Source organism: Mytilus californianus, unplaced genomic scaffold, assembly GCF_021869535.1.
Source record: "Mytilus californianus isolate M0D057914Y unplaced genomic scaffold, xbMytCali1.0.p SCAF_3, whole genome shotgun sequence".
Taxonomy (NCBI): Eukaryota; Metazoa; Mollusca; class Bivalvia; order Mytilida; family Mytilidae; genus Mytilus; species Mytilus californianus.
Window position 1 is genome coordinate 65252110 of NW_026262679.1, and position 16023 is coordinate 65268132.

General features: G+C 33.2%; 1 protein-coding gene and 1 long non-coding RNA gene across 3 annotated transcripts in view; one reads left to right on the forward strand and one right to left on the reverse strand.

Moving 5' to 3' along the window:
• LOC127733117 (VPS10 domain-containing receptor SorCS1-like) overlaps positions 1 to 16023 on the forward strand; it is an 89361-nt gene that overhangs the window by 32112 nt on the left and 41226 nt on the right. For both annotated transcript variants that reach the window (XM_052242412.1, XM_052242413.1), the window contains exons 4-11: positions 414 to 569; positions 1595 to 1665; positions 2166 to 2227; positions 2913 to 3037; positions 8215 to 8304; positions 11128 to 11298; positions 11785 to 11940; positions 15537 to 15710. In XM_052242412.1, coding sequence (XP_052098372.1) covers positions 414 to 569; positions 1595 to 1665; positions 2166 to 2227; positions 2913 to 3037; positions 8215 to 8304; positions 11128 to 11298; positions 11785 to 11940; positions 15537 to 15710 — 1005 coding nt within the window. The remainder of the gene's footprint in view (positions 1 to 413; positions 570 to 1594; positions 1666 to 2165; positions 2228 to 2912; positions 3038 to 8214; positions 8305 to 11127; positions 11299 to 11784; positions 11941 to 15536; positions 15711 to 16023) is intronic.
• The window catches only part of LOC127733235 (uncharacterized), a 36676-nt gene that overhangs the window by 11329 nt on the left and 9324 nt on the right, over positions 1 to 16023 (reverse strand). The window lies entirely within an intron of this gene.

Genomic DNA, 16023 nt, shown 5'->3' on the forward strand with positions numbered 1-16023 from the left:
CAGATCAAAAACATTGTATTTGTTTATTGGGTTCATCACATACAAATTTCTAAATATCAAATGAAAAGGAACATTGCAAATGGCCATATTTTCACATGTAAGGGTCATTTATAGCTAACGATACTGTATGGGTTTTGCTCATTGTTGAAGGCTGTACAGTGACCTTAGCTGTATGGCCCCCTATTATTTGGGGCACACTAAAAGTGTGAGAATATTCGTGGAAATCATTTTCAATGATTGATAAGTTAAAGTTATGCTTGCCTTACATTGAAATCTTTTTTTTAAAATTGTAGGACATTTAGCTGCCATATTTAGCTTTATAAGCAAAATATTATTCAAGCATGATTTGCAAAACTTTATTGATGATCAAACACAGAAGATTTGAAGGTTATAGTGAGAAATTTTATTTTCAGTTAATTTTAACAGATATTTTGAACAAGAAAGTACATTACACTAACGATGAAGGAATAACATGGACGTCTTCTAATGTTGCCTTTGAACCTGATAAATTACTGCTACATCCAACAGAAAACCAATGGCTTCTTGGGTATAGTGTCATTAGTATGGAGGTAAGTTTTCAGTGTTTGACTGACTTATAGAATTGTTTTTGTTTGTTAACAGCTATAAATTTGTACAGCAAATGCATGAAGCAAATATTTCATCATATATGTTTCTGTTATTGTCTAATGTTCATGTTGTATGTAGCAATTTTCTAATGTTTCTGTTATTGTCTAATGTTCATGTTGTATGTAGCAATTTTCTAATGTTTCTGTTATTGTCTAATGTTCATGTTGTATTTAGCAATTTTCTAATGTTTCTGTTATTGTCTAATGTTCATGTTGTATGTAGCAATTTTCTAATGTTTCTGTTATTGTCTAATGTTCATGTTGTATGTAGCAATTTTCTAATGTTTCTGTTATTGTCTAATGTTCATGTTGTATGTAGCAATTTTCTAATGTTTCTGTTATTGTCTAATGTTCATGTTGTATGTAGCAATTTTCTAAATATAACTGCTTAATCACCTCTTTATAAGCTTGTCATCACATGTTATATAGACCACTGCATATCAGCATAAGAATAATCACACTTCGGCAAAGATAATTGCACTTCAGCATGACCATCGTTCTTCACCGTCCCCAATGCTGCTTCCGAGCCCTACATATGTATCTGTCATATGTCTGTAGTGATGTCACCTGAACTGAACTGCTATAAGGGTCTCATGGTAGCATGCATGCTTTGAGTCCAGGATGTTGTTCAATCTCGCCTGGGTAAACCAAAAACTGGAAAAAGATATTTGCTGCTTCTTCCCTAAGCATGCAGTACTAAGAAGTAAGATCAAAGACTGGTCTGCTAGGAGTCAGAATAATGTGTCTTAGGTAGTGTGAAATATCTTCCTGCAGTCTGTTACTTTGGGAACAAGCGCATAAAAATTCTGATTCAGCGTATAGATCTGGTACAAAGTAGGGTTCATATTCATATTGCATTAACATGGTCTTGTCCTGAATATGCATTTAATTTGTTGCTTGATGTTAAACAGCCATCTTTCCATCCATCCTGAACTGTTAAACAGCAAATATTTTTGTGAACTTTTCAGTTATTTTCAAGTGGTGACTTTGGGAAAACATGGACATTGTTACATGAAGCAGTATCACACAGATTTTATTGGTAGGATATTTAGTTAAAAAATCTTAACTTATAACTTTTTGTCGTATTTTCTGAACAGAGCAAGTTAAAAATACAAAAAAGAGGGCAATTAACGCTTATTTGTTTCATTTTCTGTCACATTATATTTCATAATGGTAAACAGTGTGTATAGTCCCAGATACTTATACATTTTTTTTATAAATCTATTGCATTCTAGACATGCACAAAAACAGTGCCTGACACTAGGTAACAGAAAAAATGCTTTACAATCTTCCTATAAACAATTTTAAAAGTACCCTGGTACAAAAAAATTTACTGTAACAGACTTATCAAGACATAATTTGAAATTCTCTTGATCTTGTCTACAATCAGATAGGCCTGCAGTGTTCTCTTCAGGATTTATCTGATAGTGCTTTGGTAATTACGTGATATTAGATAGATTCAGCTTTTGCGTTTGCGATGTGATTATTAAAAAATGGTTTAATTACAATAATACATGATTGTTAAATAATATGTTACAGGGCTGTAGAAAATGTAGACCAAAACAACTTAACTGTTCATATGGAAATCCAAGATTTACACAGTGAGTGGAAATTTATAAGTAAAGCTTTAAAGTCAATTTGAGTGAAAACTGACACCTGATATATGAAAGTATGAATAAAAATAGGGGCAGGTCATTATGCTCATTAATCTCAGACAGTTGGTAATAGAAACATTTTTTTTTAAATTTTGTGTGCATTTTATGTTTGGTATGTATGGGGGTTCAAATGTCAAGGATTAAATTATATTTTTTCGATTAGGGAACTTTCTTATTTGTTTTAAAATTTTCAAAAGACTTTCCCAATAATTGTGTTTTCAACTTCTCCAATAAATTTCAACTTGACTGAACAGTTCCACACATACAGGAGTTGTGCACTTGCTATAATGGAACTGTTCTTTAATATTTGTTCCCATTTACTGTTCCTGTTTTATACAACTAAAAACCTTGAAACTTCACAGAAAGTTTGCATACAGATTGAAGTTGTGCACCCCCTATTATGAATTGTTTCAAGATTTTTTCCCCATGTTTTAGATTATATATTTTCATACATTTAAGTGTTCATTATAGACCAATCTTTGTTTTAAGAAACATTCTGTGCAACAGGACTATTTGAGTCTTTGATCTACATTTACAATAATTATGAGGCACTTAAATATGTGATTTCAATTTTCAACATATAAAAAGTGGTATTTATAACTTTAGAACTGCTTTAATTCTTTCATTGCAGTGATGGGACCAAGTGAATATTTGGCTTGTGTTGCTCCAGATTGTCAAGATGTTACTCCAGACAAAGATATTGGTGAAATTGATCCATTCTCAATGATAGTCAGAAATGAGTATGTATTTGTACAGGTAAGTGGAAGTAATTTTTAAAAAGATATTATTTAGGCAGTATTGAGAAGCGCTTAAGATCCTGCAGAGTAAGGGATGTAACATTATGCATTTCTTATAAAAATGGTTGAAGGGAAAAATAAAATTGTAATTGTAACACAGATTTCTTTAGTCATTATACATTGTTCCTTGTTAAAGTCAATATGGTAGAAAAAAGTAAAATAACAAAAATTCCGAACTCCATGGAAACTTTAAAACAGAAAGTCCTTTATCAAATGGCAAAATCAAAAGCTCAAACACATCAAACGAATGGAAAACAACTGATATATTCCTGACTTGGTACAGACATTTCCTTATGTAGAAAATTGTGGATTAAACCTGGTTTTGTAGCTAGCTAAACCTCTCACTTGTATGACAGTCACCCCTAGAAATTTCACATTTTATCTACCATGTCATGGTTTGTTAATCAAACATATTTCCTAGACCAGTCTGATATTTTTTATAAATGTTTGTCTAAAATATAATTGATACAGACTTTGCCATGCTATTCATCTGATAAAGTAAAAAAACAACTTTTGTATTAATGAAAAAGACATCCTTAACACAGCTTACAAAATGTGTTAGACAGGAAGGTAATGTACAATTCAGAAGTACAATGTTTTCAGGTGATAAGGTTTTTGGCAATAATGAATTTTGATTTGTAATCCATTTGACAATTAAAGGAAAACGTTTTGTGTCAGAAAATTTATCATTAGAAATATTGTCACCAAGTGAAATAAAAAGTCATATATTATAACATAGGTCAGCTAATAGTGTTATCCTATTCATATATATCTGGTTTATTTATGAGATTTGATCATTGACACTAGAATTATCTATGTATAATGTCTGCACAATCGACATTTACATTTGATGTATGTTTAAACTACTTTAAAAGATATTACTGGTATTCATCACTTGAATGTATATTTCTAGAAACTAATATTTTATTAAATCTATCACGTCTTATGATTGACTTTAAATGTGAAATATCATTTTTAACCGGATTTTCGAAGGAAATATCGGTTATTAAAATGGTGATATACGGCGGGCGGCTGGGTGGTTTGGCGGCTGCCAAACAGTGTCAGCACAATAACATGAAAACGCTTTAACAAATTTTTTTCAAATTTAAATTTGTTGTTTCCTGGGACTTAATGAAGGCCTCTATTAATTTTCAAGATTTTAGTATATCTCCTTTGTGAGTTATCGCGGTTTTTAATATCCAAAAGTAGAATTTTAAAATATTTTACTGTTGTTGTCATGTTATGATTTGTCTTATCTCAGAATAAAAATTGGAGTGACAGATTTATTTGAAAATTATCTATTTCCTAAGTGGTAATGATTATAAGCTATATCATTAGACATTTTGAAGATTATTACATTATTAATTATGTTAGAGTACTATGTTAAACAACCATAGTTCTGTTCAATTAGATATTATAAATATTTCAGCATATGATAATGATTTATTTTCATTATTAATTAGATCTTGGAAATATTTTAGCATATGATAATCATTGAAGTGACAGATTTATTTGAAAATTTTCTGTTTTCTGATAAGATCTGTAGGACTGTATATATACAGTTTGAAACTTACTAGTATTACTGTATAAATGAAGTTTGGAATTTACTGTTCATTATTAGACATTTTGTAGATAATTAAGTGTCCGTCAATCATATATATTCTTACCCCTACCCCCTTCAATTTGATAATGTGCTTTTATCTTGTAAACGGTTGAGATCCCTACTCCTAAACCATTATATATTCTTGTATGGGACAATAAAAAAAATCAAATGAAATATTGGGATAGTCCTCGGGTTCACAGCTACCCTCCTTTTTTTTAAAACTTGTAAATGTGCAAGCTCCCAACCCTGAAACCATATATATATTCTTGTATGTTACAAATCAAATGAAATAAAAGGTGAGTCCCCTGGGGTCACCCCCAGTGTGTCTGTTTGAGAACTTGTAAACGGTCGAGATCCTCACCCCTAAACCATATAAATTTTTGTATGGGACAATAAAAGAAATCAAATGAAATATAGGGGAAGTCCATTGTGGTAACCCCCCACCCCCTTCTGTTTGAGAAATTGTAAACGGTTGAGATCCCCGCCCCTTAACCATATTTATTCTTGTATTTGACATTAAAACAAATCAAATAAAATTTAGGGGAAGTCCACGAGGGTAAACCCCACCCCCTTCTTTTTGAAAACTTGTAAACAGTCAAGATCCCCACCCTGAAACCATTTTTCTTCTTGTATATTACAATAAAACAAATCAAATGAAATAAAAGTCGAGTCCCCTGGGGTCACCCCAACCTTTTTCCTGTTTAAGAACTTGTAAACGGTTAAGATCCCTCACCCCTAAACCATATATATTCTTGAATGGGACAATAAAACAAATCAAATGTCATATAGGGGAAGTCCATTGGGGTAACCCCCACCCCCTTCTTTTTGATAGCTTGTAAACGGTCAAGATTCCCACCCAGAAACCATATATATTCTTGTATGGGACAATATATCAAATCAAATGAAATATAGATGAAGTCCACGGGGGTAAATCCCAACCCCTTCTTTTTGAAAACTTGTAAACGGTTGAGATCCCCACCCCTAAACCATATATATTCTTGTATGGGACAATAAAACAAATCAAATGAAATTGAGGGAAAGTCCCCTGGGGTAATCCCCACCCCCCTTCTTTTTGAAACCATATATATTCTTGTATGGGACAATAAAACAAATCAAATGAAATTTAACGGAAGTCCACGGTGGTAAACCCCACCCCCTTCTTTTTGAAAACTTGTAAACGGTTGAGATCCCCACCCCTAAACCATATATATTCTTGTATGGGACAATAAAACAAATCAATTGAAATTTAGGGGAAGTCCCCTGGGGTAACCCCCACCCTTTTTTTTTGGAAAACTTGTAAACAGTCAAGATCCCCACCCAGAAACCATATATATTCTTTTATGTTACAATAAAACAAATCAAATCCATTTTTAATATCCAAAAGTGGAATTTTAAAATATTTGTCTCTTGTTATTATTTTATGACTTGTCTTATCTCACAATAAAAATTGGAGTGACAGATTTATTTGAAAATTATCTATTTCCTAAGTGGTGATGATTATAAGCTATATTATTAGACATTTTGTAGATAATTAAGTCTCCCTAAACCATATATATTCTTACCCCCACCCCCCTTCAATTTGAGAATGTGCTTTTATCTTGTAAACGGTCGAGATCCCCACCCCTAAACCATATATATTCTTGTATGGGACAATAAAACAAATCAAACGAAATATTGGGGGAGTCCGCAGGACCACCCCCATCCCCCTTCTTTTTGAAAACTTGAAAACACTCAAGATCCCCACCCTGAAACCATATATATTCTTGTATGGGACAATAAAACAAATCAAGTGAAATATAAGGTGAGTCCCCTGGGGTCACCCCCACCTTTTTCCTGTTTGAGAACTTGTAAACGGTTGAGATCCCCACCCCTAAACCATATATATTCTTGTATGGGACAATAACACTAATCAAATGAAATATAGGGGAAGTCCAGGGGGTCACCCCCACCCCCCTTCTTTTTGAAAACTTGTAAATGGTCAAGATCCCCGCCCCTAAACCATATATATTCTTGTATGGGTCAATAAAACAAATCAAATGAAAAATTGGGGAAGTCCATGGGGGTAACCCCGTCCCCCTTCTCTTTGATAACTTGTAAACGGTTGAGATCCCCACCCCTGAACCATATATATTCTTGAATGGGACATTAAAACAAATCAAATGAAATTGAGGGGAAGTCCCCTGGGGTAACCCCCACCCCCTTCTTTTTGAAAACTTGTAAATGGTCAAGATCCCCACCCAGAAACCATATATATTCTTGTATGGGACAATAATACTAATCAAATGAAGTAAAAGGCGAGTCCCCTGGGGTCACCCCAACCCCCTCCTGTTTGAGTACTTGTAAACAGTCGAGATCCGCATCCCTAAACCATATATATTCTTGAATGGGACAATAAAACAAATCAAACGAAATTGAGGAAAAGTCCCCTGGGGTAACCCCCACCCCCCTTCTTTTTGAAAACTTGTTAAATGGTCAAGATCCCCACCCCGAAACCATATATATTCTTGTATGGGACAATAAAACAAATCAAATGAAATATAAAGTGAGTCCCCTTGGGTCATCCCCACCCCCCTCCTGTTTAAGAACTTGTAAACGGTTGAGCTTTTCGTTATTAATAAGATGATACTATATTGAGGTCTGAAGGGTCCTAAATTAAACTTTTGTTTAATTTCATCAAATATTGAATTCTTTGGTTCTTTGATATGCTGATTCTAACAATGTTTGAGTGTTAAATCATATCTAATTTTAGAGAACTTAGTCATCACTGGTTGTTGTTATTATATTATTGATTATAATTTGAAAAATTGCATCATATCTTATTTTAGAGAACTATTTATCCAGTTTGAGTTTTTTCCATTTGCACAGAAAATATCATGGATATAATTAACCTGTGTTTCATTTCAACATAAATTAAATATATATATAGGGTTCTTTCAAATGCTGAATCTAAACTCTATTTAAATATTAGATTTTTAGGCCCAGTTTTCAAGTTGGTCCAAATCCGGGTCCAAAATTAAACTTTGTTTGATTCAACAAAAATTGAATTTATGGGGTTCTTTGAAATGCTGAATCTAACCATGTATTGAGAGATTTTGGATTGTGGGCTCCTTTATCAAATTGGTCCACATTGAGGTCCAAAGCTTAAGGGTCCTAGATTAAACTTTTGTCTGATTTCATCAAAAATTGAATTCTTGGGGTTCTTTGATATGCTGATTCTAATATGTACTTAGATTTTGGATATTGGACCATAATAGGTCCAATTTCAAATATATCAGTTCTTTGACTACATTCATTTTGTGTCACAAACCTATGATGTGTCAAATATTCAATCACAATCCAAATTCAGAGCTGTTTTAAGTTTAAATGTAGTGTCCATACTTGCTCAACTGTTCAGGGTTCGACCTCTGCAGGAAAATCCGGTTTGCTGTCTCTCTGACAGCCTCTTGTATTTTTCCGCTCACAAACAGTCCTTACATTTACCATCCTTTTAAAATGCGTATCATTCAGGGATATTTATATCTTTTTCTTTTCAGAAATCTACGTTACGATCTAGTGATATGTTCGTTTCACACAATAGAGGTCCATTCAGAAAAGCCTATTTCCCAATGAATTTACACCCAACAGTAAGTAAATCATTGTTGCTTTTCTTTGTGAATAAGTGGTTTCATGGTAAGGGCTATTCCATTAAAATCTATGTGGGAGGGTAGAAAGGGAAGTTTAATTATTGAATGTGGGTCATGGGTCTTTTTTCAGTATGCATCTATTACCATTATGCAAAATTATCTAAAAAATGGTTCTTGGTTGTAGGGATATTTTGAAAGTCCCTCCCTACCCTCCCACATACATTTTAATGGAATAGCCCTAAAGAAAATAGCTGACTGGAAGAATGACATTTTTTCATTATATTAAAATGAAATTAACTTTTGATTGATATTCAAAATACCCTGACTGATAAACCCACATTGCCCTGGCCTGTTTTTATACGACCGCAAAAAAATTTTGCGGTTGTATATTGGTATGACGTTGGCGTCGTCGTCGTCATCCGAGGACACATTGGTTTTCGCACTCTAACTTTAGTTTAAGTGAATGGATCTCTATGAAATTTTACCATAAGGTTCAATACCACAAATGGAAGGTTGGGATAGATTTTGGGGGTTACGGTACCAACAGTTAAGTATAAGGGGCCAAAAAGGGGCCAAAAATAAGCATTTTTGTAACTTCCAGACATAACTTGTGTGTTACTGCATAGATCTCTCTGACATTGTACCACAAGGTTCCATATCACAAAGGGAATGCTGGGATTGATTTTGGGGGTAATTGTCTCAAATATTAGGAATAAGGGGCCAAAAAAGGGGCAAAAAACAAGCATTTTTCTAGTTTCATGACAATAACTTGTGTGTGAGTGTATGGATCTTTCTGAAATTGTAATACAAGGTTCCATATCACAAAGGGAAAGCTGGAATTGAGTTTGGGGGTAATTGCCCAAAACGTTTGGGAATAAGGGGCCAAAAAGGGGCCAAAAATTAGCATTTTTCTAGTTTCCAGAGAATAACTTGTGTTCAAGTGTATGGATATCTCTGAAATTGTACTGCAAGGTACCATACCACAAAAGGAAGGCTGGGATTGATTTTAGGGGTAATTGCATCAAAATTTTAAGAATTAGGGGCCAAAAAGGGGCAAAAAACAAGCATTTTTCTAGTTTCATGACAATAACTTGTGTGTTATTGTATGGATCTTTATGAAATTGTACTACAAGGTTCCATATCACAAAGGGAAAGCTGGGTTTGAGTTTGGGGGTAATTGCCCAAAACGTTTAGGAAGAAGGGACCAAAAAGGGCCCAAAAATAAGCATTTTTCTAGTTTCCAGACAATAACTTGTGTTCAAGTGTATGGATCTCTCTGAAATTGTACTGCAAGGTACCATACCACAAAGGGAAGGCTGGGATTGATGTTGGGGTTAAATGCCTCAAAATTATAGGAATTAGGGGCCAAAAAGGGGTAAAAAACGCATTTTTCTAGTTTCCAGACAATAACTTGTGTCTAAGTGTATGGATCTTTATGAAATTGTACTACAAAGTTCTATTTCACAAAGGGAAAGCTAGGTTTGAGTTTGGGGGTAATTGCCCTAAATGTTTAGGAATTTGAGGCCAAAAAGGGGCCAAAAAACAAGCATTTTTCTAGTTTCCAGAGAATAACTTGTGTTCAAGTGTATGGATCTCTCTGAAATTGTACTGCAAGGTACCATACCACAAAAGGAAGGCTGGGATTGATTTTGGGGGTAATTGCCTCAAAATTTTAAGAATTAGGGGCCAAAAAGGGGCAAAAAACAAGCATTTTTCTAGTTTCATGACAATAACTTGTGTGTTATTGTATGGATCTTTATGAAATTGTACTACAAGGTTCCATATCACAAAGGGAAAGCTGGGTTTGAGTTTGGGGGTAATTGCCCAAAACGTTTAGGAATAAGGGACCAAAAAGGGCCCAAAAATAAGCATTTCTCTAGTTTCCAGACAATAACTTGTGTTCAAGTGTATGGATCTCTCTGAAATTGTACTGCAAGGTACCATACCACAAAGGGAAGGCTGGGATTGATGTTGGGGTTAATTGCCTCAAAATTATAGGAATTAGGGGCCAAAAAGGGGTAAAAAACAGGCATTTTTCTAGTTTCCGGACAATAACTTGTGTGTAAGTATATGGATCTTTATAAAATTGTACTACAAAGTTCTATTTCACAAAGGGAAAGCTGGGTTTGAGTTTGGGGGTAATTGCCCCAAATGTTTAGGAATTTGAGGCCAAAAAGGGGCCAAAAAACAAGCATTTTTCTAGTTTCCAGACAACTCATTGTGTTCAAGTGTATGGATCTCTCTGAAATTGTACTGCAAGGTACCATACCACAAAGGGAAGGCTGGGATTGAGATTGTGGGTGATGAATCATAAGGGGGTTCAAAAAATTGGGGTGGGGGGGGGGGTTTTCCCCCTTTTTTTTCTTTAAAATTTTCCATTTTAAATTGGTTATTTCTGATTTATATATAAAATCAAATAATAATGATATGGTTTGAATAGGTAAATTAATAAATTTTAAGTTCTTAGACCACATTCATTCTGTGTCAGCATGGTCAGAAACCTATGCTGTGTCAAATATTTAATCACAATCCAAATTCAGTGCTGTACCAAGCTTGAATGTTGTGTCCATACTTGCCCCAACTGTTCAGGGTTCGACCTCTGCGGTTGTATCAAGCTGCGCCCAGTGGAGCATTTTATTACATGATGGGGCTGATATGCAATTATAAGTGTGGGTGCTTTCATACATTGGAAGTTTACGATAAATAGATTAATACATTGTCTTTTCCATAGCAAGCCAGTATGGAAAAGACCATGTATTAATCTGTATTGAATTAATTGATTAACTAAATTACCAGATATAATCTTGTATTTATTAATTACAGGATTTCCATATAGTTGACACAAGTGAACACCAAGTATTTATAGCTGCTGATCATAAAGAAATGGAAGTAAACTTATATCTATCTGATACCAATGGTCAGTTTTATGTTCCAACACTACGTAATGTTGTCAGTACTATAGAGGATCCTTGGTTAGATGTTGACTTATATGAAGTAAGTCAATTTACTACATTGAAATTAACACTGTTTTATTCACAGATTTCAGCATTTAAGTTATGTTTATACAACTAAAAATTTGTTCTGCAACAGTTTTGTTCCCATTAACAGTGTAATTAAGACAAACAGAGCATGAAATTTGAATTTTGAATATGTAAAATAAGTTTTATGACTCCGCTGACTTAGGTTGGGGCCATATAGTTTTACCCTGGTCGTCATTCTGTCATTCCACAACAAACAGTTATACAGACTTTTTTCTAAGCACCTTCACATATTGAGCTGATTTTTAGTATGTGAGTCTACAATGATGAGTTACAGCTCAAGTTCACATTTGGTCCTGCTCTGCTGATTTTTGTTGAAATTACTGGTATTTGGACTTTGAAAATTTCCACTCCTAAAAATGGGTTCAAGCTTTTTTTGCGAGCAGGGCCATTCATGTCGTTCTAAGATGTCTAGTTTTTAATATAATTTTTTTTTTGTTAGGTGAAGGGTGTACAAGGAACATACATTGCCAACCAATATGTTAATCTATCCAGTGGTAAAGTTGTGGAGAAAACCTTTATTTCCTTTAATAAAGGAGGATCTTGGTCTTTGATTGCAGTGCCAGAAGAATTAAAACTCACTTGTGAAGATAAATTAGTAAGTTACATACTTGTATAACGTGTTCTTGAATAAGAATTGCTTATTATAGATTTGGGGAGGGGGTAGGGGTAGGACAAGGTATCAATGTCTTATAAAAAAGCTTGTCTTTTCTAAAAGTGAACGAATTACTTATTAAAGGATAATATCAGCATTTTCTCCTGTTTCTAAAACAAATGGTACATTTATGACGCGGGTTCATTTAATAGGTTTCTGGGTTTCATAGGTTAAATTATTTATCAGAATGTGAATGAAAGATAATAAATCAGACTTGATAAATTACTGGAAAATGGATCACAAAAAACAGCAATCAATAGGTCTCAATTTTACATTTTTAGTCCATTGAAATAAAGATAAGAGTTTTTTTTTTAAAACTGATTAGGTGTAATTACTTGTAATATATATACCTTTTAAACTGATCTATCTTAACCTATTTTTTTGAAAGAAGGCTGATTTTTAGGGGAGTGGAATGATGATGTTGAAAGTATTGCAGAATTTATATAAAAAAATATTAAAAAAGATAATTGAAAAGCATTAAATCAAACAATGTACTTTTATCCCTGTACATGTATTTTAATTATTCAATCACAATATTGCGCCTATTCTTGTTTGAATTCTTTCCTTTTTTTGTTGTCTTACACTTTCAAAGAGGGCCTGTTTCCTGGTTAAATGTCAGTATTGCATGGTCATCTATATATATATTATTCCACTGTATGTAAATATTGATAGTGAAATCAACATTTGATTGGTTGAGATGATCCCACCTGACATTGAACAAAACTTCATATTCCCCTCTGATGATAGGGACTACCTCGTGTGACGATAGGAGCGGTTAATACACACACCATATTGGATTTTTTTTTTAATATCGATAGTATAGTCAAAATAGTAATAATAAATTCAGAGAAAAACTTGTCATACCAGAATAAATAATTAACTTTCGATTGGTATTGTTTATCAATGTTTATGTCGTGTTTCGTTTTAAAAGCAAGCGTATAAGAAACATTGTATGTAAATTGATAGTTTATGTTCAGAAAGTATAAAAAGTATAGGCAGTGGAATAAAACATTCATTTCCCTTTGCTTAGGGAGACATGAAGATTTGTTCACCCTCTAAAAGTCATATTTTCCTTAGGCGATACCCTTGGAAAATATGACTTTTATTTTGGTGAACAAACCTTTATATCTCCCTCAGTCAAGGTAAATAATAAATGTAAAATATCTACTCTTTATTGCGTAGGAAGTGTAAAAAAATTAGAACTCATCAATCCATTCAAACTTAATTGAAGTTTTGAATTAAAATCATCCTGTGTTTTTAATAATTTCTTCTGGACATTGATAACTATTTTGTATTAGTTACCAGTTTATTTTTATGCTAGATAAACCATTGCTTTTACTAGGTGTTTTACAAGGAGTTTCCATGAGGAGTTTTAACATGTAAAATATAATTAAGAGGAAGGTTAAGCAGTGATTTTGCTAGCGCTCGTCACTTTCGTTTTTGCGAAACGATTTTCGAAATGACGAAAGTATTTCAAATCAATTTCGTCACTTAAATTTGGAAAGTGTAAAATTTTTTCGCATGAAAATACAATAATTCTACCTGTCTTCATGTTTCTGACAAGTTTATGACCCTCAGCTACTTAATGTTTACAACAGGTGTTAAAAGTTGTGATTACAGTTAATCCGCTTATCGCCATCAGATGGGTCACTAATCCGTTAATTGTTTATAAACCTCAAAATTGACCATCATAATTATTTATCCCAGTAAAAATTTCTCAATTTCAATATTTCTCAAACGACCACAATTTGCAGTTCGTTTATCCTAGTTTCGTCATTAAAACAAAATTGTTCCCCCCGGACAGTTCGTATTTCAATTTCAATATTTCTCAAACAATCCAGTTTGTTTGTCGTAGTTTCGTCATATGAACGTATTTTCGTCATACTTGATATAACTTTTCATCAAAAACTTTCGACAATTTCATTTAAAAAGATAGAACTTCGATTAAAAAGAAAGAACATTTTTAGGGAGCTACCATTTGATTTTTATGGGGGCGGCTAGGATGAAAATTTTTGTCCTGCATTTTTTTTAGTTGTAATCTCTGTCCTGCCTTTTTATTTTTCACTCTATTCGGTCCTGCCTTTTTTTTTAGAGTTTATCCTGACTTTTTTTTACCTAAATTGTCATCCTGACTTTTTTTTTTTGCAAGTGTCTCATCCTGCCTTTTTTTTTTACTCAAAACTCCTGTCCTGCCTACTTTTTTCAAATTTCATCCTACCCCCCCCCCTAAAAATCAAATGGTAGCTTCCTTATTCAAAACGTTCAGAAATATTTTCACGAGTCAAACAGGTGCTTCCTTTACTGTGTACTGCGCATGCGTGAAAGTATAATTTGTAGATACTTAATGAATGGCTATTATTTATTTTGAATTTATTGAACCATAAAATTAGTTTTTGAGTCTTCACATTGAATAATCCGCGAAGCGGATTATGTAAAATGTGAAGAGTCAAAAATTAATTTTATGGTTCAATAAATTCAAAATAAATTATTGTCATTCATTATAAATAAATTTCTATCAAAAATAAGGCTCAAAGAGCTTTTTTATATTATTTATATTAACAATAACAACGTACACACATGTTGGCATATAAATACACAACGTCAGAGTGGGCGTGTCGCCATAAAAATTGACAACATTGAAAATAAAGGTAATACTTTTAACCAATCAGAAGACAGTAAATACACCAAATTTATTTATTAAAACGTAAAATACGAAATCATTTAGTATCAAATTAAACGAGAGACAAAGATATTTATTACTAAGCAACTTAATTTAAAAAAATGATAATTTCCTGCCTTTTGTTAACCACGAAACCAATCCGTAGATGAATCCGGATTCATTCTGAATTTATTATCTACTTGTCACTTCCCGTTTTCATTTCATTTAAAAATAGAAAGTAAACCAAACGTGATCTATTCTCGATTAATTTACAATTTACAGCCATAACAATCGTTCCATTAAGGATTGATACAAATCATTGTTTCCAAATTCAAAGAAATGAATTTCAAATTTCGATTTAAACGTCTTTACAAGGATAATGATTACACAGTGAAATAGTCGTTACAAGTTCATTTATGGGAATTATACTGTGGTTTAAAAAAAGAGGCACCCAATTTTTGTTGATCAGGAATGTCCCCTGAAAATAACTGAAGTGGAATTGTGAACTAGATTTCCGGATCCCTGTTCTTATCTTCATATTTAGGTATCACATTAGTCAAATCATGCAATGACTGCCTACATCAGCAGGCCTAAGGCCTACAAAGGTCCTATTCCTTGAAGGACTTGGGCATATGTAAAGCTAGAAATATATGTACTTGAATCATTGCTGTTACCCAAAATAAGGTTAACTTTCATCTCACGCAAAAGTGACTAAAGCCCTCAAAATCCTAGCTGAAACCCTGGGTTAAGTTGTAATAGTTGTGAATGTTTCAATCAATCTTTTGAACATTAGACTAAGAAGAAGAACAGGATATTTTAAAAAGCATGTATGTTACTGGTGATTTATCAGAAATGTATTTTGCTTTTAAATATTTTGTAGAATTGCCATTTACATCTGCACATGAGGTACAGTAATTTGATATTTGGTATCCCTGACATAGTGTCAGATGATGCAGCACCAGGACTGATTATTGCTCATGGATACATTGGAGAAAAAGTAACAGAAGATGCTCATGTGTTTATCAGTAGAGACGGAGGATTCAGCTGGAACAAAGTAATTATTTCTTGTAGATTGATTGTTGGTTTTTTAATGTCCAGTGGCAAATATTTCATGCATGTTCAGGACAATATTTCTTGTAGAGATATGCAATGAAGATTTAATCATTTAAATGTCTTTTAAATTTCAGCAAGTTCCATTATTATATCTTGTATTGTCAAACTGGTATGTTAATATTAAAACTAAACAGGCCACAGAAGAATGGGGATTCAGTTGAAATTTTATATTGTGTCTTTCTATCTTGTGATGTTACACTATTGTTTCAGGAAAAAGGGTGAAGGTTTGGTACCATTAAAATGTTTAAACTCGC